This window comes from Zonotrichia leucophrys, chromosome 9, assembly GCF_028769735.1.
Source record: "Zonotrichia leucophrys gambelii isolate GWCS_2022_RI chromosome 9, RI_Zleu_2.0, whole genome shotgun sequence".
NCBI lineage: Eukaryota > Metazoa > Chordata > Aves > Passeriformes > Passerellidae > Zonotrichia > Zonotrichia leucophrys.
In genome coordinates this window covers 15,762,101-15,785,540 of record NC_088179.1, presented here as the reverse complement: position 1 = coordinate 15,785,540, position 23,440 = coordinate 15,762,101, and the positions used below count along the sequence as shown (strand labels likewise).

The 23,440-nt window shown below is 64.4% G+C and overlaps 1 protein-coding gene across 10 annotated transcripts; it reads right to left on the bottom strand.

The window, feature by feature from the left end:
* Positions 1 to 1,917: 1,917 nt before the first annotated feature.
* TNK2 (tyrosine kinase non receptor 2) lies at positions 1,918 to 22,707 on the bottom strand. Of its 10 annotated transcripts, XM_064721610.1 has the most exons (17): positions 17,167 to 17,300; positions 16,501 to 16,792; positions 12,812 to 12,989; positions 12,597 to 12,667; positions 11,209 to 11,421; positions 10,966 to 11,118; positions 10,488 to 10,765; positions 10,286 to 10,412; positions 10,047 to 10,193; positions 9,602 to 9,696; positions 6,654 to 6,848; positions 5,138 to 5,229; positions 4,581 to 4,625; positions 3,053 to 4,368; positions 2,539 to 2,634; positions 2,322 to 2,449; positions 1,918 to 2,215 (listed from the first exon to the last, which is right to left on the bottom strand). In XM_064721610.1, the coding sequence occupies exons 2-17, from the start codon at positions 16,675 to 16,677 to the stop codon at positions 2,209 to 2,211; spliced, it is 3,318 nt and encodes a 1,105-aa protein (XP_064577680.1). In that variant the 5' UTR covers positions 16,678 to 16,792; positions 17,167 to 17,300; the 3' UTR covers positions 1,918 to 2,208. The 10 variants fall into 10 exon arrangements, with proteins under 10 accessions (XP_064577680.1, XP_064577688.1, XP_064577687.1 ...); XM_064721618.1 differs by lacking the exons at positions 16,501 to 16,792; positions 17,167 to 17,300 and adding an exon at positions 22,221 to 22,707 and having other exon boundaries at positions 12,812 to 12,992; XM_064721617.1 differs by lacking the exons at positions 16,501 to 16,792; positions 17,167 to 17,300 and adding an exon at positions 22,221 to 22,707.
* Between the last annotated feature and the right edge of the window lie 733 nt (positions 22,708 to 23,440).

Genomic DNA, 23,440 nt, shown 5'->3' with positions numbered 1-23,440 from the left:
CATGCGAGGGACCCTGGCACTTACCTGGCAGCAGCCAGCACCCCCACAGCACCCAGCTCCAGAGCGGCCACGGGCCCCGGCACCCCATAGTGCCCCTTCGGTGTCAGGGAGGAAGGCGACGCGGCTGCAGCTCTCACTCTCTCAAGGGAGCGTGCCAAGGGTGACTCCAGCGGCGAGCACTCCTCCAGGTGGGGGGGACAGGGACACCACGTGCCCTGCCTGGGGCACTGACGTCTCCGTGTCCTCGCAGCCCGCGCTGAGGTGGCAGCGTCCAAGTTCTGGGCACCCACTGATGCTGGGGGTCACACCCATTGTGCCATGGGAAGCTTTAAGGTCCTTCCCAGGCCGACCCCACTGTTGGCAGCCCATGGATGGGGTCCCCAACCCCTGGGGAGCCACCCCGGGGGTTCAAAGTCACTTGGCCTGAAGACACTGGGACGGCAGGTGGGGACAGGGGTCCCAAACATCTCTGGGAGGGGTGGGTCAGCCCTGGGCTCTGCACCCCCATCCACCCTCCTGGTTGCTGTCAGGTCCCTCCACACTTGGCTGCATGGCCGATAACCCCTGGCAGGGGTTGGCTTGGCACCAAGGAGGAAGAAGGAAGGAGTAGGCTAGCGCTGATGCCTTGGGGTCCCACGTCTTGACCCTGCTCTGTCCCCCCCTTGGGCACTGCCGGTGCCAGGCGTTATCTGCACATCGCGGCAAACGCCCACACACACCCGGATGGAGTGGAGGGGGTTGTTACTGCATAGGTGGCGGGGCCAGGCATTGCCCTGGGTTGCAGGTCACCTTCCACCAGCAACAGAGGCTGGATGGGCCCTGCTGCGTGAACAGATCCACTGCAGGAAATGTGTTTACTTCTTCACAAGGTCTCACGCATCTCCAGGATCACTTAAGGAGAGGGAAGGAAGGCAGTGATGGTGTTTTGCCTTCCTCGCTTCACTGACAGCCTGCCATGGCGGCTGCACCTCACACAGGAACACAGAAGCACAGAGTCCCAAGCAGTGAGGCGTGACTGTGCTCACAGCAGCACCATCTCCCTGTCTCCATGCTCAGGGAGGGCCAGGGGACCCGAGCAGAGGGAGCTGTGGGTGCACAGGATGTGGCCAGGGATGGATCCATGGTCATGCCAAGGCACCCCTTCCTCACCATGTATGGCAGGGTCTCTCCTCTGGAGCAGAGTATCCTGGGAGCAGGGACCACCACTGTCAATGGACCTGGCAGGTTTGGGCACCAAGATCCTCCTCCACCTGATCCCAAGATCTCTTCCTGATGCTGCTAGAAGGCAGCACTGCAGGAAACCCAGCTAAGGGGCTCTGATACCCACTTGGAGGGGGGAGTGAGCACTGACACTGGCTCTGAGACCCCGCAGGAGCCACCCCTCCACTCCCTCACCTGCTCCCGGCTCCGTCTGCAGCAGAGGCACGCGGTTGCACAACAGCCACACGTGGGTGGGGGCGACGCCGCTCCCTGCCCGGGCATGAGTCAGGTGGGAGCCTCGGGCAAGGGGGCCCGGCTGCAGGGGCTCCCCTGCAGGCAAACACTGCCCACTCAGAGCAGGCACAACCATGCCCAGCCCTCCAGCGTTGGGCCTGGGGCTGGGATATACTGTGACTAACTCCAGCAGCTGTGGATGGGGAGAATTTTGCACCCTAAAGCAGCCTGAGAGGACTCAGCAGGAGGTTTTATAGATGCACATGTCACACAGCTTCCTGGGGATCCCCAAGGGTCTGTGCATCCCTTCCCGAGCTTCATCCCACAGTCACAGCCTTGTGGGGATCCCACATCCCACCCCTGGGGATCCCAAGGGTCACAGTCCCAGCTGCCTGCAGGGAGGAACCAGCACCCATGGATGTATGGCCTGTCCCTGTGTGTTGGTAGGGATAAACCTGGGAGACGGCCACAGGTACCCTCAGCCTCTCCATAGAATATTTTTATATATATACATAATATATATATTAAAATTACATTTCTCTTTACAAAAACAATTCAACAAGGGGCCAGAGGATGGAGCCCATTGCCAAGGCCAGGGCACAAACATCCTGGAAAGGTTGTGGCACTAGGCAGGGTCCATTTTGGGGTGTCTCCACTCTCAAGTGGGGGCTCAGTCCAGAGTCCTGCAGCAGGTTGTATGGGTGGAGGCGGTGGGACTGGCCCCATGGCGAGATGCCTGCTCTGGATCCAACACAGCTCGCCCTGTCCCCGCTGTCACCACCTGTAAGGAGAAGACAGAACATGAACTCAGGGGGGGTGACAGTGCCAGTCTGCCCAGAGCAGTGTGGCACAGAGAACTGCCCCCCCAAAAACATGGATGTCCCTACTTCTGGCGGGTGGCGCTGTAGGGACCGAGGAGGTGGGAGCTGGCCTGTGCCAGGTTCCAGTTGAACTTCTCCAGCACCTGCTGGCACTCACCACGGGACTTCAGCCCCAGGCAGAAGAGCTGCTCCACCTGCAAGGGGACAGGGCATGGCCAGAGGGGTGACAGGGGTGCCACCACTCTTGATGGAGCTGGGACAAGGGAACAGGGGTGTGCTGTACCTTCAGGTACTGGATAGCCCGTTGGACGTTCCAGCCATGGCTCTGAAGGGCTGCCTGGCATTCCTCGGTGGTCACACCATGCACCATGTCCTGCACCTGGGGGGGAGCTCGTGGTCACTGTCTGCTGCCACCCCTGGGCAGCAAGAAGCCTGTGACTGAAACAGGAGACCACTGGGGCTGCCCCCATCCCTGGTTCTGTCTTCAGGGAGTACTATCAGCCTGGAGCTGGGATCAGGCTCATCTCTGGGACCTTAAATCTCTCCTGGGTCTGGGTGGGCCACAATATCCCCAGCCTAGAGAGACCAAGGGGACCACAGCAGCAGCCACCTTCCTCCTCCCCAGGGCCTTCAATTCCCATTTTGGTATTGCAGTGACATTTATGTCCCCCTGAACATCTGGAGCTTTCTTGTAGCCAATCCCCTGGGGTTGAACTTGTGGAATCTGAGGCACAGGGTGGGCAAAGCTCTTGCCCATGTAAGCTCACTTCTCATGGATGCTGGGGAATGACACTTACCAACCGGATCTTGTCAGCAGGACGGCAAACATCCGGCCCGTCGTACACAATCTTCTGGAGGCTGCAGGAGGCTTTCACCAGGCACTTGGGCCCAGGGTTGCTGTTGTTGGAGGAAAAATTGCCCTTGCAGTCTGACAGTGGCTGCTGCACCATGGGACGGACGGTGGCTGTGGTGACCTGGCGGGACGCTGCCACCTCCTCAGGGCTTTTAGCCTCCTTGAAAAACTTCTCATACTTGTCCAGGTAGGCCGGGCGCTCGGGCAGCAGGTAGTAGTGAGTGCTGCTCACCTTCTGCCCATCCTTCACGATGGGCAGGATGCAGGGCCCCTTGGAGCAGTCCTTGCCCTGCGCCTGGATGACCTTGGGGGTGGCGTACTTAGGGTCGAGGGCGAAGCTCTGTGTGGTGGGCATGGGCTTCCCTGGTGAGGTGGAGAGGCAGGAGCAGAGGGCAGCACGCTGCTGGGGGGAGCCCACCTGCAGAGCCATGGGGCTGGGTGTCCGAGAGGTGGGCCGGGACAGCGGGTCCCGCGGGGGGATCTGGGGCGGCCGGTCCTCCTCGCCCCCCGAAGCTGGGGAGAGGTCCCCTGACCAGCGCCCAGGCTCATTGCGGCGAAGGGGCCGGGGCGGGATTGGGACGCGGGGAGGGATCTGGGGCTTGTCATCAGCTGGTGCAGCCGGTCCCAGAGGGACGTTGAGCCTCTTCATGCACTCCTGCTGCAGCTCCTCGAAGAGCTCGGTGGTCTGTGTCATGCTGGGCTGCTTGGTCTCCTTGGGGGGCAGGAAGAGGTTGTCCTCCAGTGCCGGTCCCCGCTCACCCTCATCCACAAAGCCATAGTTGGTCTTTCCCCGCCGGCTTGGGGGGCTGGTGATGGAGCAGACCTCAATATCGTCCTCATCCTGTGCCACATCATCATAGGCAGGCGGTGGGGGCAAGGGCCGGGCATCCCAGTCCACCACCGGCGTGGGGTGCAAAGGCCGAGGCAGAGCCCGCGTGGGGCTCTGTGGTGGGGTCTTGTCCAGCAAAGAGAAGGCTTCCATGGCCAGCTCGGCTAATGACAGGGCTGTCAGCTCTCCCACTGGAGAGGGGCTACCCTGGGGAACTTCCTCCCCAAAGTCAATGAGAGTCACCTCGCTGCTTGCTGTCCCCTCGCTTGCCAGCCGTCTGGGTTGCCGCTCGCCCACCTTGGTGCCCGGGACTCGTGCTGATGGCTTGGCTGGTCGCAGACCCTTCCCTGTGCCAGGCTTCTTCAGGCAGAGCTTCCGGAGACCCCCTGGCAGACCCTCCTCCTCCTCACTAACTGGGTCGTAGCAAGGCTCTAGAAGTGGGCAAAGAGAGATGGTGAGGGTCCCAGAACCCATCCCTAGGGTGTGAGAAGGGGCATCCACATCTCCAAGCCCCCAAACCACCCCAAACCACCCTCTTTGCTCTCAAGCCATATTAGGGCACCTGCCCCAGACCACCCAGGTAAGAGAGAAAAGAAAGGGGGCATTAAGAAGGGAAAGCAGCACTCAAAGAAGCCCAACTTACTGGTGAGCAGGACGGTAGGCTGAGGTGGGCGCGGAGGAGGTTGCCCTGCAGAAGACAGAACCCAAGAGAAGGGGAAGCGTAGGGTGAACACAGAAGCGGCAGCCAGGGTGCTTGTTAATGGGGTGCATGCTTTGTTGTGTCCCCCTTCACTGGTGGGGCATGGGGAGGATGCTGGTGGGAAGCCCCCCCAAGGAAAAGCTGTAGGTTTAGGATTGGGGCATACGCACAGCATCTGTGTTCCCTCCCCGTGGCAGCTCTGCTGAGATCCCTCGTGCTGGGGAGCCCAGCTGTGGGAGGCCAGGAGGGGACAAGGGACTCGAACAAAGGGCAGCAGGGCAGAGTCCAGCCAGGCAGAGCCACCAGCTGCCCATGCTGCTGGCAGTGGTGTATGGCCAGGTGACAACACGCCCCATCACCCCAGCTCCCCCTGCTCTGCAAAAAGCAAGTGCCAGCAGAGAGACAGAAAGGAGAGGGTCCAGCCCATCACCCTGGCAGCAGGGTACAGGGATGGAGGCTTTGCGCAGCTGATGGGCAGGAGGAAGGAGAAAAGTACTCACTTTTAGCCCTCCCTGGAAGCTGTGTAGGTCTGGCAGCAGTTTGGTCCACACCTAAAATATCAGGAGGGTCCAAGGGATTTCCCAGGTACAGCCTGTGGGGACAGAGGAGAGTGCCTGGGAGTCAGCAGGGGCCATGTGGGACCCCTTGCTGACCAGGTTTGTGCCTTGGGACACCCCACAGCTCCTCTACCACACAACCACACCTGGCGAGTACCTGTGAGTGCTGGGGCAACACACCCCAGAGGCTTCCAGCGCTACAGCACAGAGCCTGGTACCATCCCAGTGCCACCCCACCCATCTCTGGCTCCACGTGCATCCGTGGCTGCCTGCGCTGTGCCCAGGGGGCTGCAAGCAGGGCACTGCGTGCAGGGTACCTGTGCTGTGTGCGGTGCCCAGGACACCCCTGCAGCCCCGGGGCGATGCTGTGCCCCAGGCAGGATGCCCCGGTCCCGTGTGCCGGTGGGTGCTGGGAGGCCCGGGCGAGCCGTCGCAAGCCAGGGAGCCGGCGGGAGCCGGCGCAGCCCCAAGGCTTGGGCGTGTGCCGAGCTCGGTGCGTTCTCTCTCGCAGCCCGGGCAGCACGTACCCAGCGCCCGTGCCCACGCAGTGGGGCGCGGGGAGGCCTGCCGGGGCACGAGCCCGATCCGCGCGCACGGCGCCGCGGCTCAGCCCTCCCGGGGCCGCCGGGACAGCCCGTGACACGGGGTGCTGCCGAGGGTCAGGCTGGGACTGAGGGAACCGGCTGAGCTGTCCCAGGCCTGGGACAACAAGCAGCAGTCGGGATATCCCAGGGGATGGACTGAGCCTAGCACAGGAGCTGGCCCTACACACCAGGAGCTCTCCAGTTTTTGAAATCCTATCCTGTCCCCCACCACAGTGACCTCCCACATCCCTCCAGCCCAGTGCTGGGAGAGACCCCCACATGCTCCTTGCCAAGGTGCTCCTGCTCACTGTCGCACAACCAGTCCCACCTGGCAGAGAGCACGTGGGACACTGGAGCACAAGCACTCAGCCCCCCTTCCCCACATCACAGTCCAGCCAGGTGTCTTCTGATAGAGCAGGGGGGAGAAAAAAATCATTTCAGTGGATTTTTTTCATGTTTTGCTTTTCAAAAAGAATCATGCTGTTAGAAGCGTGGGGACAGGCTGCAAGCCACGCACATTTAGCAGCCCTGGGACACCCCAAAAGTGCTTTGGGATAATGTGGCCACCTCTGGGGTGGTGCTTACTGATGTCTCCCTGCCCCAGGACAGTCACAAAAGTCTTCCCCCCTAGAACAGCCACAAGCACAGCAGCCCCCCACGTCCCCTAAACCCATTAGTAGGAAGAGGCAAGGAAGTTAGTCCAGCTGCAAGGACCCTACCCAGAGGCACCATTCCCAACACAGCAGGGGCAGAAAGAGATGCTTCACGGGCAAAAGGGGGGCAGTAGCCAAGCCGCGTCTTGCTCCCGAGCCCAGTGGGCAGCGGGGAAGGGAGGGAGCAGGCAGAGGATGCAGAGAAGACAAAAAGTTTCTTACTCATCAATTTTATCGGGAAACCCCCAGCAGTGCTGCGGGTTGGTGTCTCCATGGCCTGTGTGGATGAAGCTGTTTTTAAGTGGCTGGCTGATGTCGTGGGCTGACAGCCCTGCCACCGAGGTCACCGTGTTTCGGGGAAATTGGCCCACTTTTAGGGTCCGTTTATTCTGACCCCGCCACCAGTAATTCTCGGCCCTAAGGAATAAAAAGGACCTCGTTACTGATGAGGGGATGGGAGGTTGACACGCGCCTGCCCCAGTGATGGGGAGGAGGGAAGATGACTTGTCCAAGTGCATGAAGGCATGAGGAGACACAAGGGGGAAGGGACTCTGGGTGCCCAGGATCCCAACCCTACACGGCACTACGCTTTGGCTCCCACCCCACGTGGACCCTGCACCACCAGGTGCAGGGAATGCAAGCAGTGGGGAACAAAGCTCCGTGCTTGTGTCCCAAAAGATATGCCCCTTCCTCCTCCTTGCTGCCTAAAGGTACACAGGAGCCTTGGGGCGATGCCTGCACCAAGCTCTTTGTCACCAATCCCTCTGTGCCCCACATACTAAAGGATAGCACATGGAATACGCTTGGCATCCGATGGGGGGCCCATATGGGGGACTGTGGGGTCCCATATAAGGGACTATGGGGTCTTCCTCCCCCTATATGGAGAGAGGAGCCCACAGCTCTCCATTCCTACTTTATCAATGAGCCTTGTGCAGGCTCATGCAGGCAGGGGGAGATGGGCAAAAGGCAGGCTTAGGCTGTCAGTCTTCCTGAAGCCATCTGAGTGGCCCAGGCCACCCTGGGGTACTGGTCCCCAGTGTGTCCCCAAGAAGTTGTCCAGGACACAGCCACTTCTGGGGAGAATGAGGTGGTCATCTAACCCAGAGGGACTGGTGGGGGGAACAGGGATGGGGCAGGAAAAGGCATCCCAAGTGGTGTACCCCAGCCAGCACCATGCCAAATAAAATGTGGGGGTGCTCCGACCCAAAGCTACCCCCCTGCCTGTCAGGGCCCTCCATGCCCATGGGCAGGGTGTGTGCTGTGGGCAGGGGGCAGTGGCAGTGTGGGTGCCAGCCTGGTGAGGCTGGCACGGGCCCGACAGTTTCCTGGAGTCACCTGTGAGTCACCCTCGGCCACCAGCTCAGCCCTTTTCCTGTTTACCTTCCCGCTGCCGCCAGCCAGCCGCCTTACTCAGCGTGGGGACCCCTCAGCAGAGCTCCGGCAGAGCTCAGCCGGTACCGGGCATCCTCCCTCACCGCGGCAGGCTGGGGGAACCGGGGGTACAGCTCTTCTCCCTGGGAGCTCTCCTCCACCCGCCCTCCCTGCGCCCCTCGCTGCCACATCCCGACCGAAGGATGCTGCAGCCGGGCCATCCCTCCGCTCGCCCCGCTCCCACCGACCCCGAGCTCGGACCCCCGGCACAAACCCGCTCCGGTGCTGCCCTGGCTCCTCTCCCCGCGACAGCCCCCTCCCACGAGCGGCTGGGTCCCCGGGGGGCTTTCAGGGAGGTCCCTGCCCCTGCCCACACACACGTACGCACAGCCGGCGCCCGCCGAACGACAGGCAGGGGCTTGAAAAGGGGTGGGGGGTGTTTACGGTGCCCCGGGCGGCTTCGGCAGGGCCGGATGCAGCCCCCGGCAGGAGGCCGCCCCCCTTCCCTCCGCCACCTCTGCCCGAGCATCCCCATAAGCAGCGCGGTGGGGGTGCCTGCTGCCGGGGAAACTGAGGCACGGAGAGGGGGCTCCCCTCCGGGGCTACCGGCAGTCGCTGGGGCTTCTGCAAGCCCTCGGCTGCTGAACCCACCGCCTGTGCCCTGAGTCCGCACCCCCAAAACCTACCCACGGGGGTCACCAAGGACCGGCGTCCCTCGGGGTAACTGAGGCAAGGGAAGCTGCGCCCCGGCTGTACTCCAGTCCCGGCAATTCCCGCCCGACGGGGAACCTCCGGCCCCTCTTCCCGCTCTACCCTTCCCTGCGCGGCTCACCTGGGGCTGGCGGCGGGGCGGGGGGCGCGGAGCCGCAGCCCGGCCGCGATGCGGCGGCAGGGACGATGTAGGCGCTCTGGCACGGCCGCACCGCCCTCCGCCGCTCCTTCCCTCCCTCCGCCGACGCTGCTTCCCCTCCCCTTCCCTCCCTTCAATTAAACCGCCAGACCCTGGGCAGGAGTCATCCCCGCGGCGGCGGACCGGGAGCAGCCGGTCCCTGCAGACACACAAACCAAGCCTGATTCACTCCGGGTTGTGACTAAAGCGCGGGGAGCCGGCCCGGGGCGGGGGACAGGGAGGGACGGGGACAGAGCCCTCCTCCTCCTCCCCTCGGGGTTGGGAGGCCGCCTCTAGTGCGGGCGCACAGAACTCCTCTGGGAGGTCCCCACTCTCGCCCAGCTGGAAGGTGACAGGCACATCCTGGCATGGGGACGCAGGGACAAAAGGGCCCCCTGCTCCAGTCCCAGGTTCCTGGGGCGGTGGAGGGGTGGCTGTGCCCTGGCATGGTCAGCAGGGACCAAGGAGCCCACAGCGGGTTCTGCCAGCATCTACCAAGCCCCACGGTGCCTCTCCCAGCCCGATGACAGCAGCAGTGTCCGGGTGCTGGCGGCACGGTCCCCACTATCAGCAGGGAGGGGCCCTGGGGTGTGCAGTTTCCCTGGGCAAACCCACGGGCACCGTGGGCTGAGTCAGCAGGGGTGGTGTGGGCAGGACTGTGGGCAGTGTGGGCAGGGCTGTGCCCCCCACACCGGGGTGGCCCCACCATGCTGTGCTGCCTGGGGAACCACAAACATACCAGCTCTGCCCACCCATGGGGTACACGGCCAGGGGTGCTGGGGACAGAGCCCATCCCTTCCTGCTTCCCACAGCTCTGCCAGTGCTCACAGTGTCCCCATTCCCTATCCCGATGCAGGCTGGCAGGCAGTGCATCCCCCTCTCCAACAGTTGCCACCCTCCCATGCAGTACCTGCCCTCAATGACCGTGATGATATCGTTCATCTGGATGTGCAGCTTGTCTGGTTCCTCAAAGTCCTGCAGCGCTCTCATGTCGGTGGGCTGAGCCTGGGGGAGAAGTGGTGAGAACAGGGGATGCAGCCCCTCATGTCCAGCCTCTTCTGAGGCCAGGCCCAGCCCCAAGGAGGGCAGGGAGGCCCCAAAAATAGACCAGAGACAGCATCACCACTAGCCCCTCCTCAGGTGTCACATCCCTGGGGTGTGTGATGGCAAGGCAGAAACCAGGTGCTTCCTGCTGTGACCATGTCACCACCCTCCACCTCCCAGCCTGCAGGGCTGCCTGGCCTGAGCTCCCCATGTCACCTCCCACCTTGGCAATACTCTTAGCTCTATCCATGCTTGAACAGAGCTGGCAGCACAGGGCGTTGGGGCTCCAGTCCCCCTCCCTGCTCACCCACCTCCACCAAGAAGTCTCTCAAGGCCACAAAGGTGGGTCGGTCCTCGGGTTTGTGTGCCCAGCACTGCAACATGACGTTGTAGATATCCTGGGGACAGTCCTCAGGCCGTGGCAGCCGCTCACCCTCCTTGTCTATCTTGTGCAGGATCTGTGGGACAGGGTGTGCTGTCAGGGTGTCCCAGATCCCCCTCAGCCACCAGCAGGGTGAGGTGAGGGGACAGGTCCCTGCTGTACACCTACCTGGCTGCCATTGAGGCCAATCCAAGGCTCCTGGCCATAGGTGAACATCTCCCAGAGGGTCACTCCGAACATCCAGGTGTCACTGGCGTGGGAGAAGGTGCGTGTCTTCAGGCTCTCGGGAGCACACCTACAGGGGGAAGGACATGAGCATCAGAAGGCCGTGTGTGCTGCCCCTCCAGGTCTCCCCCTCCCCAAGGCTCACCAGGCAAAGGGGACCTTGCGGTGCTCCTGCATCACGTAGTGATCGTCATTTTTGGGCAGTGCCCGCATCAGACCAAAGTCCCCGATCTTGACGAGCTCATTGGAGGCCAGCAGGATGTTGCGGGCAGCCAGGTCACGGTGGATGAAGCGCTTGGACTCCAGGTAGGCCATGCCCTTGGCCACCTGGATGGCATACTGGCACAGGGTGGAGATGAGGAAATGGCCCTGGTTCTTCCGCAGCCGGTCCAGCAGGGAGCCCAGTGGGGCCAGCTCTGTCACCTGGGCCATGGCATGAGGACAGCAAGCGGGTAAGTCCAAGGCCACCCTGGCTGGGCTGGTTTCCAGCCTTCTTATGCCCCACTGGGAATGCCAGCAGAAGGCTTGGGGTACAGACCCAGCCTGGCTTGGCTCATGCCATGATGTGGGACCTCCTCCCCATAAGGGTGTCATTGGGGTGGGCCCCATCACCCCCCACTCACCATCTTCATGGGGTGGGAGAGCACCACGCCATAGAGGCGGATGAGGTTCCTGTGGTCCAGGGAGTGCATGGCATTCACCTCCCGGATGAAGTCGTCCAGTGCCTCCGGCTGGCTCAGCACATCTGTCTTGAGGCACTTCACTGCCACATTCAGCTATGGCCAAAGCAGGGATGAGTTCCAAAGTATCTTCCCCTGTGCGTGGTCCCACTGCCTGGCTCCCCACCCCCCAGAGCAGCCCCTCACCGTCTTGCCAGCAGGTGTGCACCACTCGCCACGACGTACGACCCCAAAGGAGCCATCACCCAGCTTCTCAAAGATTGAGAGGTCCCGCTCCCGCACGAGGCAGGTGAGGGAGTGCTGGCCCCCAGCTTCGGGGGGTGGTGGTGTGGGAGGCTTGCGGAAGGTGCTCTGGGGCTGGGGCGGCAGCTCCGACTCCGGGCGCTTCCCACTGAACACCTGTGGGACATGGAGGAGGGTGAAACGTGGGCATGAAAACATCCCAAGCCCTTGGGTCTGTAAGTGAGAAGTTCTGGCACAACTCCTTGCCTCAGCTGTACACACTGGAACCTAGTGATGACCCACAACTGGACCCATAACCCAGAGAAGGCTGGTTGTGGGAGAGGGCTCTGTTCCTCCTGCTGCCACTGAGCTGTGATTCCCGTGGAGGGAAGAGCTTGTTTCTCTTGCAGCAGTTCCCCAGCAGCCACAGCAAACCAGGCCGGTAGCCAGAGAGCCCTGGGCACTCCTTGGCCAGGCTGAGGCCACACAATGTGCCTGGGCACAAAGCCAAGGGAAACCTCCAGCTTGGGCTGAGCCTGGTGACACATCCCTGCAGCGATGTGGGCTTTGCAATGCGTGCTGGCTACCACCACTCAGAAGGGGTGGGCCCTCCTTCCATCTCCCTCAGCTGGGATGGATGATGTGCCCCATGAACAGGGTCCACCCCAGACTTGAGGCAGGGTGCGCGGGGGCTGGGCCCAGCATGTGTCTGGGGTGGGAGGTGGCATTTCTGCAATTTGTTCTTTAATAGAAGTAGCCTTCTATTAAAAGCCCATCCTCATCATGTCCCAGCACAGACAAATCACGCAGGGGAGAGGCCATGGCCCAGTGCCCAGCTGGCAAACTGGGCTCTGCCAAACTCTGCTTCTGGGTGCCAGGTGCCATAGGGTGCCAGCAGTACCAGCTTTGGGTGGGATGGTATCAGGGCATATGTGAGCATCCCAAGGTCCCCTGTCACAGTGTGGCCCAGCCTGCAGGTACAAGGCTTTGCCCCCTCGCTGTCCTGGGCACCACTGCTGCCCACAGAGCTCTCTGGAGCAAGGCTCTCTGGCTTGCTTGCTGCAAACAAGTTTCCTGACAAAGAGGCAAATAACACAAGAGGAATGAATTTTCCAAGTGCTGGGGTAGCAGGGCTATCCTTTGATGGAAAGTGACCCAGGAGCCTGAGGGGGATTGGGAGGCACACTGGCAGGGTCACAGGCAGTGCACGGATGGCAGCAGCTTCTGCCCATTTCCCTGTCAGCCTCCAGGGATGTGGGGGAGCCAGGCACCCTGAATGGGTACAGGGAGGGATCCAGATCTTCCTGTCTGCCTTAGTTTCTCTGCCACACCTGTCCCTCTCCCATCCCTACCTTGCTCATCCAGGATTTCCGCTTGCACATGGCTTTCCTCCGCTTCACTGCCTCCCACAGCCGCCGCTGGCCTGCAGGACACAGGGACACAGTGACTGTCACAGGCTAGTCGTGGTAGGGGTCCCCTCCAGCCCCACATGCTCCTGTGGGCTTCCCAGAAGATGCTGCACATGCAGCCAAGGGTAAGGGGAGAGGTTTGGCGGTGATGTACACACCGGGGCGTCCCATGCCAATCTTCTCCAGATCCTCATTTTTGACGTACTCGAAGTGGGAGAGGCGTGTGACGTTGAGCTCGTCTCGGATGCGCAGGAAGTACTGCTGCAGCTGCAGCTCGGTGAGCAGCTCCAGCAGCCAGTCTGTGCCCTCTTCCGCCTGCATGCTACAGCTCAGCCTCTGCTGGGACACAACATTGGGTTAAGGGCAGCCCTGCTCTGCTCCCCTCTGCCCTATCCCCACTGGGGAGTCACCCAGAGGAGCTCAGGACCAAGGCTGGGGTGCTGCTGTGAGGGATATGAGTGGAGTCATCTCCTGAGCCTGTCACCAGCTCTCTGGGGGAGGCCAGCACAGGCACCTCAATCAGCAGGACCCCCAGAGATAGGAAGGACACCCCAGTCTGCCCTGTCCTGCCCATAGAAATACCAGCCCACCCCTCCATTCCAGCACAGGCTATCCCCTGGTCAGGAGTGCCAAGGACACAGGAGGAGGCAGAATCTCAGGACAGATGTGCCTGCCCAATTCCCTCTGCTCAGCTGGAAGGGCTGAGCAGGGCAGTGACAGCTGTCCCCAGCAGGGACAGCCACCGTGGCCCCCTGGCATGCCGGAACACTTGGCTGAGCTGTCGTACAGACTCACAGTGGGTCTCCTCCGCTATGGGTGGTGGCACCTCACTGGGCAGACACAGGGAGGGGGCAGACAGGAACATCTGCCCTCTGGAGGGTCCTGTTGCTCCGGCGCTGAGGTACAGGACACCCCAGTGCTGCTGGCATCAGCCCCAAGCTGTGCCAGGACACAGAGAGGAAAGGCTGGAACCCCATCCTCTCCTCCTAACTCCCCATCCCTCCCTGTTGTCCTGGCTCTTCCCCACTTTAACCACCACGGTTCTGCAACGAGATACGGCTCTGCCTCCTCCTTCTGAGAGCGGGAGGGAGGCTGGGACTCGCCATCGCAGCTCCACAGCACGGCAGCCCCCTCCATCCTCTCCTGTGCCCTGGGAGACGACATGGCCCCTGGCGTCTTCACCCGCTGTGCTCGGCTCCCTCGGCCGCGTCAGCGCAATTACAACCCTCGGCACCGGGCTAAAAATACGGCGGGCGCGGCGAGCAGCTGGGCACGGGGGCGCATGGGGGCATGCAGGGCCACACGGGGCCAAGGGAGCTGCGGCTGCCCTGCCCGCGGGGGACGGGGACACAGCCGGGTGTGTCCAGCGCAGGGTCCGCACGGGGCGAGGGTCGGCACTTACTCGGTAAAGGCGGAAGCGGGTGAGGAAGGGGAAGGATCGGTGCAAAGCCTGGAAGCGTCGCATCCTGCCTGGCTCCAGCCCCTGGCACCGCTGATGTCCCTTCCCCGGAGCCGGCGTCCCACGGCGGAGCCCGCTCACTGCAGCCGGGGCACCCGCGGCCCCTTCATGTGCGCTACAGAGATGTCCCCTGGGCTCGACCGCCCCACAGACCCCCCCAGGAGCGGGCAGGGGGTTCGGGCTGTCCGTCGGCCGGACGCGGGCTGTGGCTCTGCCCCTCCTTCCATCCGGCTCCCGATCCTCTGGCCGGCCGGCCCTCCCCTTCCCCAACGCAACGGGGCCGGGGCGGGAGGTGGCGGCGGCAGGGCTGGGGTCACTCCCCTGGCTGGAGCCGCTTCCTGGGGACCCCTCGCTGGCAGCGGGGTTCGGTCCCGGCCGCCTGCCCGCAGCGCTGCCCCAGGAGGGTTATTTTCAGCCGGGCTGGGACGCGCGCCCAAGGGGCCGGGCTCCCATCAATGTCCCGCTTTCTCCCTTGTTCGGCCGTTGCCGGCAGCTGGGAGCCCGGACCCCCGCTCCCATTGCCATGGAAACTCGCCCCGGCCTTGGGAAACGCTCCCAGGCCTCAGTTTCCCCCCTAGGAAGCAAGGAGGGAGGGAGACAGAAGAGACATCCGGCTCTCTGCTCCCCAACCGAGGCCACAGGCATGATGCCAGGGCGATGGGCACTGCGGGGGGAGTTTCTGGCTCGGCAAACATATCCTCTGCCCAGCTGCCAGCCCCCACGGGGCTCTGCCGTGGGGCGCCACCAGCACCCCGGGGCTCGCTCCCCATCCCTGGTGGGGCTGGCACCCAACCCCAGCAGCGCTGTCCGCCCCAGGCTCCCGAGGGAGAACAGCTGGCCACGCCGGCAGCCGCAGCGTGAGAGAGGAAGGACCCACAGCAACCTCTTGCCACAGCCCCCGCCTGCCTGGTCCCCCAAACCGCGGCCATTGCTGTTCTACGGGGGCAGCTGAGAGGGAATTAAGTGCATCCGCAGGAGGAGTCTCCACTGGGGCTTCCACTGCTGCTGGGATACCAGCTGGCACCCAGCAGCAGAAGCACCAGGCACAACAAGCCCATTGACTGGGGACAACTGGGCACAGTGCCCTCGGCACCAACCTCTGCCACGCGCCAGCTTCCCCCGTCCCAGCTCGGGGGACACCGGGGGTGGGGGGTGTCCTGCCTTGACAGAGCATCACCCTCATCACGCAGAAATGGCACCCACCGGGACTGGCACCGAGTGCACTGCCTCCTGCACCCCCAAATCTCAGGTGAGGCTGCCCAGTTCAGTGCTCACATCGGGAGTACAGGTTCCCAAAAGGGAAAGGAGAACCCAGCTTTGCCCACCATGCCAGAGGAAGTTCCGTCCCTCAACTTCCCCTTCTGCCATAGACCCACACGCACAGGGAGTGATCCTGCAACCTCCACTCTGAGCGGGGCAAGACATCCCGCCAGCAAACTCCCACCCTGAGCTGGGGAAGTCACAAATCCCCTAGCCCCGCCGCACAGGTGCTGCTCGGCCCTCGGTGCCCTGCACGCCCCTGCCACGCACACCCATCCCTGCAGCGCCAGGGATGCACCCACCCTACGTGCGCCCAGGCTCATGCACGGTGCAGGACCACACAGGAGCAATCCCCCCGCGTGCCTCCCGCCACCTGCACAACCGCAGCCGCCCCCCACGCACGTCCCCTCCGCGCAGCCCCGGCCGCCGCCCTGCCCGGCCGCACGTGCGCAAACACCGCGGCACCGCCGCCGGCACCGGCCCGCTCCCGCCTCCGCCCGCCGCGCACCTGGCGCCGCCGGCCCCCTGCGCGCCCACGGTGCCCACCCCCGATGTGGCGCGTTCGTCGCCTCCGTGCTCGCCTGGCAGCGCACACACCCGTGCGAGCTGGCACGTGGGGGGTCAGTCCTCCCCCATCACATCTATCCCTAATGACACCACAACACCTGTCCTACACCTCAAGCTCCCGCACCTACAGGTTCCCCACATCCATGCAACGCCTGACATCCCCCAGGGACGCTCCATTGCGGGGATGGCAGCCTGCAGGGCCACCGTCTGGTTGCAGCGCTGCAGCTGGGGGATGGCATCCTGTGCTGGGCACCGTGCTCCCCCCTCCACGAGCTGTGCCAGGCTTAGCTGAGCCTCACTGCCTCACACCATTCCCCCATGCCTCAGTTTCCCCAGCAAGAAGCAGCAGGCAGCCCCCCTCTCGTGGGTCAGGATGCCAGCACAGCCGAGCAAGGGGGGGGGATGTCATGCTGCCCCGGATGCTGCGGGGGGTACATCACATTGCAGAGGGGAGATGCCATGCAGAGACCTCCTGTCAGCTGCCAACCAATGCTCATCCTGGGGTCATCAAGCTCAGCCAGGTGCCCCCGCTGCTCCCCTCTACCGATTCCCCCCACTGACCCGCCGGCACGGCATGCCCGGGGCGGTGTCCTGCCGGGAGGGCGGCGTGGGGCGCCTGCTGCCCAGCCGCAGGGCCCGCTGCCCGGTGCTGTCCGAGAAGCTGTGGGGCAGGGGCCCGTGCACTTCCTCCTCCTCCTCGGCGCTGCTCAAGCGCTGGTAGTCGCATCTCTCGCCCATGGCTGAGGCGGCGGCTGCGGCGCAGCGGCGAGTGGGGGGCTCTGCGGAGACGCCCGCGTCTGCTTGGGGGCGGCGAGGGCTGGAGCCGGGTTTGGGATCACATGGCAGAAAGTTGCTGCAGTTCCGGAAAACAGCGAGAGGGTGAAGGTGACCGCGACAGCAATGGTGGGGGCTGGGGAGGTGGAGGATGGATGGAGGGATGCAGACGGAAAGGGAAAAGGGAGACAGCCCCTGGAGCGCTTGCCCTCAGCCCAATCCCAGCCTGACACCACTGTGCTCCTCCCGGCGCAGCAGCCCAACCGCCCACCTTCTGTCCCTGCTCCGGCTCCTGAGTGCAGAGGTGGTGGCATCGCCGCCCGCGCCGCGCTCGCAGCCCCCTTCTCCCCGCACCCCGGCACGGTGCACCAGGCAGGCAGGCGGAGGAGGATGAGGGGGGACCATCGTCAAGCAGCCGGGGCTCTAGAGCAGGCAGGATGGGTAGGGAAGCACCTGCAGAGGGACGGGGGGGCTCTGGCGCCGGCAGTATCCCCAGCATCCCGCCCGCTTCCCTGCGCAGGCAGAGGGGGATGGGATGCACCGGGAAGATGGCTGCTCCGCAGCGACCGGCAGCGCCGGCGCAAGCACGGCAGGGCTGGCACGGCAGCCAGGCCCCGGGGGTGCCGCTGGGATGGGGGTCCGAAGGCCACGCCAGGATCGATCCTCTCCCCCCACCCCCTCGGAGGGGGCTGGGGGTCTCCTGGACCTCTGCCAGGCGCTGCCGCAGCTGGCACAGCCACCCTGGATGTCGGGAACCCCCACACCTGCACATGGGGACCGGCCTGTACCCGAACCCCCACACCTGCACATGGGGACCGGCCTGTACGCGAACCCCCACACCTGCACATGGGGACCGGCCTGTACCCCAGCGCTGCCCAGCCACAGTCCCCCCCCCACAGCTCCGGACCAGAGCCACAAGCAAGTTGAAATCGGGGGGTGGGGGGGTGTGGGCCTGCAGCCCCCTCAAAGTCCCTTGTGACCTGCCTGTCCTTTGGGGCACAGCAGAGGCCCCAGGGACCAGTTTGCCCCTCATGCCAATGCCACAGGGAATGATGCCCCATGGATCTGACCCCCAGGATCCATCATTGTTCCCCCATAGAGCCCTGACAACCCGGCGCAGCCAAAGCAGTGACACCAGGCTGTCACCGTGCCAAGGCAGGGGACAAGAGCGTGTCCTACCCCCCTTCCACTCTCTCCGCTCCGGAGAAACAAACACCCGCAACCCCGGGGGGATCTGCCCTGGCTGAGGGGCCGGGCGGGAGCAGCCCCTTGGCGGCTCCTCCTGCCATACCACGGAGGTGAGCTCAGCCGCCGAGCCGAGGCGGGCCGGGCCTGCGGCGTGGGAGCAGCGAGCCGCCCCCGCGCACGGCCCGCCGGCGTCACCGCGCTGGCACGCCGCGGCACGGTGACTGATGCACGTGCTATGCCACCTTCCCTCCCGGGACAGCCGCCCTGTGCCACCCCAAAACCCTCACCAGCCTGCCCCGGGAGCGCGATGCTGTGCGGGATGAGCAGGGACAGCCCCTGTCCCCACAGCCTTGGGCATGGATTTGGGTCACACCCCCTCCACTCGTGGGCGTCCTGGCTTGCCCAGGCTTAACTGACACCAAAATGATTAGGTACCGTACAAGGGGACAAATGGCATTGTGCCCTGCCAGCCTTCACTCACCTCCCTGTAATTCCCACCCTCAGGGGGGTCGCACCACAATGATAACCACTGGATAGGCAGCACTGTCTTCTACCCTCCAGGGTGTGACAGCAATACTGAACACAAGGTGTCCCTCCCCTCTGTGGGGACACTGGCGTTCCTCAGCCCTACGGGACACCACACTTGGCCCCACATCCCTGGGACCAGTACCACAGCCTCCCCTACGCCCACTACCCCATACTGAGGGTCCCAGAAAGTGGTGGGTCCCCAAAACAAGCTCCCAGAGGGGAACAGGTTCCCCCACTCACCTCCATCACATCACCCCGCTCACTGTCACAGCCCGCCTGCCACCTTCCTGCCGCCTTCCTGGCAGCTGTGTCGCCTGGAAGTGATCTCACTGACTGCGGCGGCAGCAGGGCAGCCGCACCGTCACCCCGGGCTGGCTTGTTCAGCCCTGGCAGGGCCCCGAGGGCGGCCCCAAATTGTGGTGACACACTCCCCAGCCCGGCTGCCACGGCGCAGGTGTGCACACACACACACACACACATCTCCACGCGTACAAACACAGCCCGCTCCCACCACAGGCTAGGCTGCCGCCGGCATCCTGCCCACCTGAGGGATGCTGCTGCCACCCAGCTCCCCGGGGACCGCCCCCAGCCCCTCACCGCACCGTGCCACCCCACGTACCCCCATATCAGCGGGTGCTTTACCTCCCTCGGTGCAGGCACCTGATGCTGCTTGGTTGGCTGGATGGAGCAAGCAGGAGGTCTCGGGGGGCCAGCACGGAGGGCTGGTGACCCCTGTGGCAGGGGGGGTCGGGGAGGCCGAGGTGCCAGGTTCCTCCTCGCTGCCATCTCTGGGCTCCCAGAGCCTGGCCCCATGGCCTGACCCTGTCCCCCAGCACGGAGCATCCCCTGTTTGCTCTGAGCCCCTGCCTGCAGCAGTGGATGTGTGGGAAGGAAAGACACAGGCACGTGGGGGGGCCCCCCAGCCCGGCACAGCCCCAATCCCCTCCCTAAGCCTCTTTCCTCTGCTAAATCCGCTCTGCAGGTCGAGCTGGGGCGGGCTTAGCTTCCCTTGCACCTCCCAGCTCGCCGGCATGGGCAGCAATTGCTGACCCCATAAATGATCCTCACCTCAGCCCCAGCTCTCCCACCAAGGCAGGGTCACAGTGCAGTGTTTTGGGGGACAAACAACAAAGCAAGAGTCCCTGGCACCCTCATTGCTGGGGAGATGAAGAGGCAGCAGGCTTGGCACCACTGAGCCCTGGTGTCACTCACTGCAGGGACACTGTCACCCTGCACTGTCACCCTGCCCTGATGCAAGGCTGGTTGGTGCCTGCCAGCCCCCCCACACTGATCTCACCTGGGCCACAGGACAGCACAGGGGGATCCCTTAGCAGTGCCAGCCAGTGTCACAGAGAACTGGGCAGTGTGAGAGGCGGCAAAACGTCAGGGCTCAGGTGACACCGGTCACAGGGTACCCCTGGGGCAAAGTGGGAGAACTCAGAATGGGCATCCCTGCCTGGCACCCCCATCAGTCCACCTCAGACACTCCAGACTTCCTGGAGGTTAAGGTATGGGGAGTGTTTCTGCATCCAGAAGAGTCATGCCCCGCTCTGCCAAGGCAGCTGGAAGAGCCTTTGCGGACCTGCGCCCCAGGAGAGCTTTGCCCCGGTCCTGCCAGGGAAGGGGGGCACCAGGATGCACCCTGAGCCCTGGTACAACCTGCTTCTCCACCCGGGGGTGCTGCCAGCATACCCCCATCTCCACCCCAGCACAGGATGTGTCCTTGGGCCAGGCTGCAGCTGGCACAAAACAAGTTTGTCAGGTCTCAGGCCAGATTGGCACAAAGCCACATCCACACTGCAGCATCTTCCCTTCGGGCTGAGAGCAGGCGAGCTGGGACCCCTAGAGCTCGAAGAGGGGAATGAAGGCTCAGTCCCTGCAGTTCCCCAGCACCAGAGCAGCACAGCATCCTAGCCAGAGCATTCAGTATTTGCCAGTCATTAGCACTAACTGACAGCACCCTAATTAGCCAGGCTGCAGTGGGAGCAGTGGCCCTCCGGCAGGGCTGCTCAGCAAAGGGATGGAACAAGACTTTCTCCTAAATCTTCCTATCCTGGCACGGTCTGTGTATGAAGCAGAGCCTCCTCCTGTCCCCCAAAACCCATACCAGTGGGCAGTGCCCCCTAGGATGCTTTGCCCCTGACAGCTATCATCCCTCATGGACACAACTGAAGTTCAAAACCCAGGCGGCTCCATGGGCAGGATGGGACTTCTCAGGGGGAAACTGAGGCATGGTGTAAAGTCTAGCCTGCAGTTGGTTAGGACAGGGCTCGGCTACAAACTCACAGTAGTTCATGGTCTTGTAGGGGCTGCTCCTCTGCTTATGAGGAGCCCCCTTTGCCCCGGGGAGGCTGAGTCACAGTGGGACAGCAGGCTGGCAGCTGCCTGAGGAGGAGGAGGGCATTGCTAGCCCCCCAGCCATACCCAGCACACTCCACCCTGCTCTAACAAATACCAGGCTGAGGAGGCTCCGGTAGCTCCAGGGGCTGGTAACAGGTTGCACAGCTCCCACCCTGCACCCCCAGGCCTCGGCACGCCCGGCGGGGGATGCGGAAGCTGCTTCAACCCCCCACTCCCTGCGGCACCTGCGGGCTCAGGGCTGGCAGTGGGAGCAGGGCTGCAGCTGAGCATGGGCGTGCAGCACCCAGGGTCTGTCCTGGGCGCTCTCCCTAAAGAGGTGCCTGGTAGCACAGACCTGCTCAAAGACACTTCACGAGGCAGGTCCTGTTTTTAGGAGACTTTTGCAAAGCCCATAGCCCAGACATTTTGTTGAAAGCTTTTCCCTGAGCCAGCTCAATGAACGGCTGAGTAAGAGGGGAGAATGCACAACCTCCAGAGCCCACAGCGCCTGGCAGAGGGACACCCTTTGCAAGATGTTGAGCCGGTGCCGGAGCCCAGCAGCACCGGGCCGCCCCGGTGTACCCGCTGCACCCAGCGGCCCCAGGGAGCTGAGGGTGTGGGGAAGTGCCAGCGCCAGGCTCTGCCCCAGCCTGTCCTGCCCAGACAGCCCAGCCCCAGCACTGCTGCCAGAGACACTGTCCCTGCCCGGGCTCCTCTGGCCACTCCAAACCTCCTTCCCAGCTGCTGCTCAGAGTGGGCAAGGGGTCTAATCATGCTGTGAGAAGCTGAGCAGGATTTGAGCAGCATGGTGGGATCCTTGTCTGGACTGTCAGCACCACCTTACCAAGTTTAACTTAAAACTTTTATTTACAAAAGCAAAACAACAAAGACCAAAGTACCAAGCACTCCTGAACTGTTCAGAGAAAAATTGCCACAACACGGCTGGACACAGCCACAATGCTGTATGCTGGGCCAGAGGTCAGAGGCTCCCGGCACCTCACCGCTGCCCGGGGTTTCGGCCGCAGTACAACAGCCCGAGGCGCGGGGCTGGCCCCGGAGGACAAGGATCCTCTGTTCAGTGCCACAGCTCCCACGAGCCCAGGGAAAAGGAAGAGCAAAGCTGCCTTTTCTCCAGGAAAAAAAAAAAACCTTCCCCCAGCTTCCGCTGTGGTTTAGGAGAGTTCAAGGGCACCAGGCACCCACTCACAGCAGACCCTGCTGCCTGCTCTGCCCTGGCAGCTGGAGCAGGAGGTCGGGCCTGCTGCCGGCCGGGACTGAGCAGTCCCGCAGTGCTTGGGCACGAGGGGAGCACCGCAGCTCGCAGTGCTGCGGGGCACGGTGCCAACACACCGGCACACTCAGCCGTCAACCGGGCAGCAGCACAGTGCCAAGCCCTGAAGACCCCTGCCCCTCGCGGCACCCCAACCACGGGGTCGCGCCTCGTTCCTTACCTGTGCGCTCACTGCCACTGCCACCGCATCCTGCGCCGAGTCTGCAGCGTCACCGGAGGGCGAGGACGGGCACGGCGGCACTCCAGACAGCCGGCATGCCAGGCGAGACGAGCCCGCACACCTGCCGGGGCGGGGTGCGACGATCGACGCCGGGGACGTCCGGGACGCGGCTGGGATCAGCCCCGGGGCAGCGGGCACCGGGCACGGGCTGCGGCCTCACACCCGGGCGGACCTCCTGCGGCTCAGGCGGTGTGCCGGGGTCCGGGTGCCGGGGTTGCCGCCGGGGTGCTCCTGCTCCCCCGGGTACAGCTCGCCCTCCTCCTGCACTCCGCCCCGGGCCTCTCCCTCCTCCTGCCGGCCCCGCCGCACCCACCAGCGGGCGCGGGCCGGGGGGCTCGCCGTGTCCCGTCGCCCCCCGCCGCGCTCCTGCTGCGCCCGCCGGGCCAGGCCCTGCTCCTGCCGGACCTTGGGGCCGTGCTCCTGCACGCCCCGCACCGCGCCCCGCGCCCGCCGCGCCCCGGGGCTGCCGCCCGCCGCCGCCTCCTCCGCGCCCCGTGCCCGCCGCCGCGCCCGCGCCGCCCCCCGCTCCCGGGGCCGCCGCGGCTCCGCGCCCGGCTTGGGGCTGCCGAGGGCGGGGACGGGCCCGGGCCGCTCGCCCCACTCCTGCAGGCTCGTCCGCTCGCCCAGCGGCACCCAGTGCCACCGGCCCGGCCCCCCGCCGCCCCTCGGCTCCCCGCCGCCGGCCACCAGCTCCTGGCCGCGGGGCAGCGCCCCCAGCCCCGCCTCCTGCACGCCGCGAGTGAAGCCGCCCTGCTCCTGCACCCCTGGGGCCACCCCGCCGCCCTCCGGCACCGCCGGGCTCAACCCGCCGCCCTCCGGCACCCCCGGCGCCCCGCTCGCCCCCTGCCCCCGGATGGTGCACGCGGTGCGGGCCCCACCCCGGCCCCGCACGCTGGGGAAGCCCCCCCGCGCCGCGCCCCTGGAGCTCCGGCTCCGCCACCCCTTCCTCCCCTCCTGCCCCCCCGCCTCCTCCTGCCGCCGCCGCCGGGAGCCCGGACGGCCCCCGACCCGCCCCCGGCCCTGCTCTTAAAGGCGCCGCCCCGCCGCTTTACGTAACGGCGGGGGTGAGGACGGACAGACGGACAGATGAATGGATGGGCACGGGGATGGACGCGCGGACAGGCAGACTCACCGCGGGGCAGCGCCAGGCCCCGGGACCG

Coding starts and splice junctions, on each gene's coding strand:
- TNK2 (XM_064721620.1), bottom strand. CDS start 17,118: ATGGTCCCCCCTCATCCTCCTCCGCCTGCCTGCCTGGTGCACCGTGCC. Junction 11,119..11,208: donor GCACACCTGCTGGCAAGACG/GTGAGGGGCTGC, acceptor CTTTGGCCATAG/CTGAATGTGGCAGTGAAGTG. Junction 4,369..4,580: donor GCCTACCGTCCTGCTCACCA/GTAAGTTGGGCT, acceptor GCCCACTTCTAG/AGCCTTGCTACGACCCAGTT.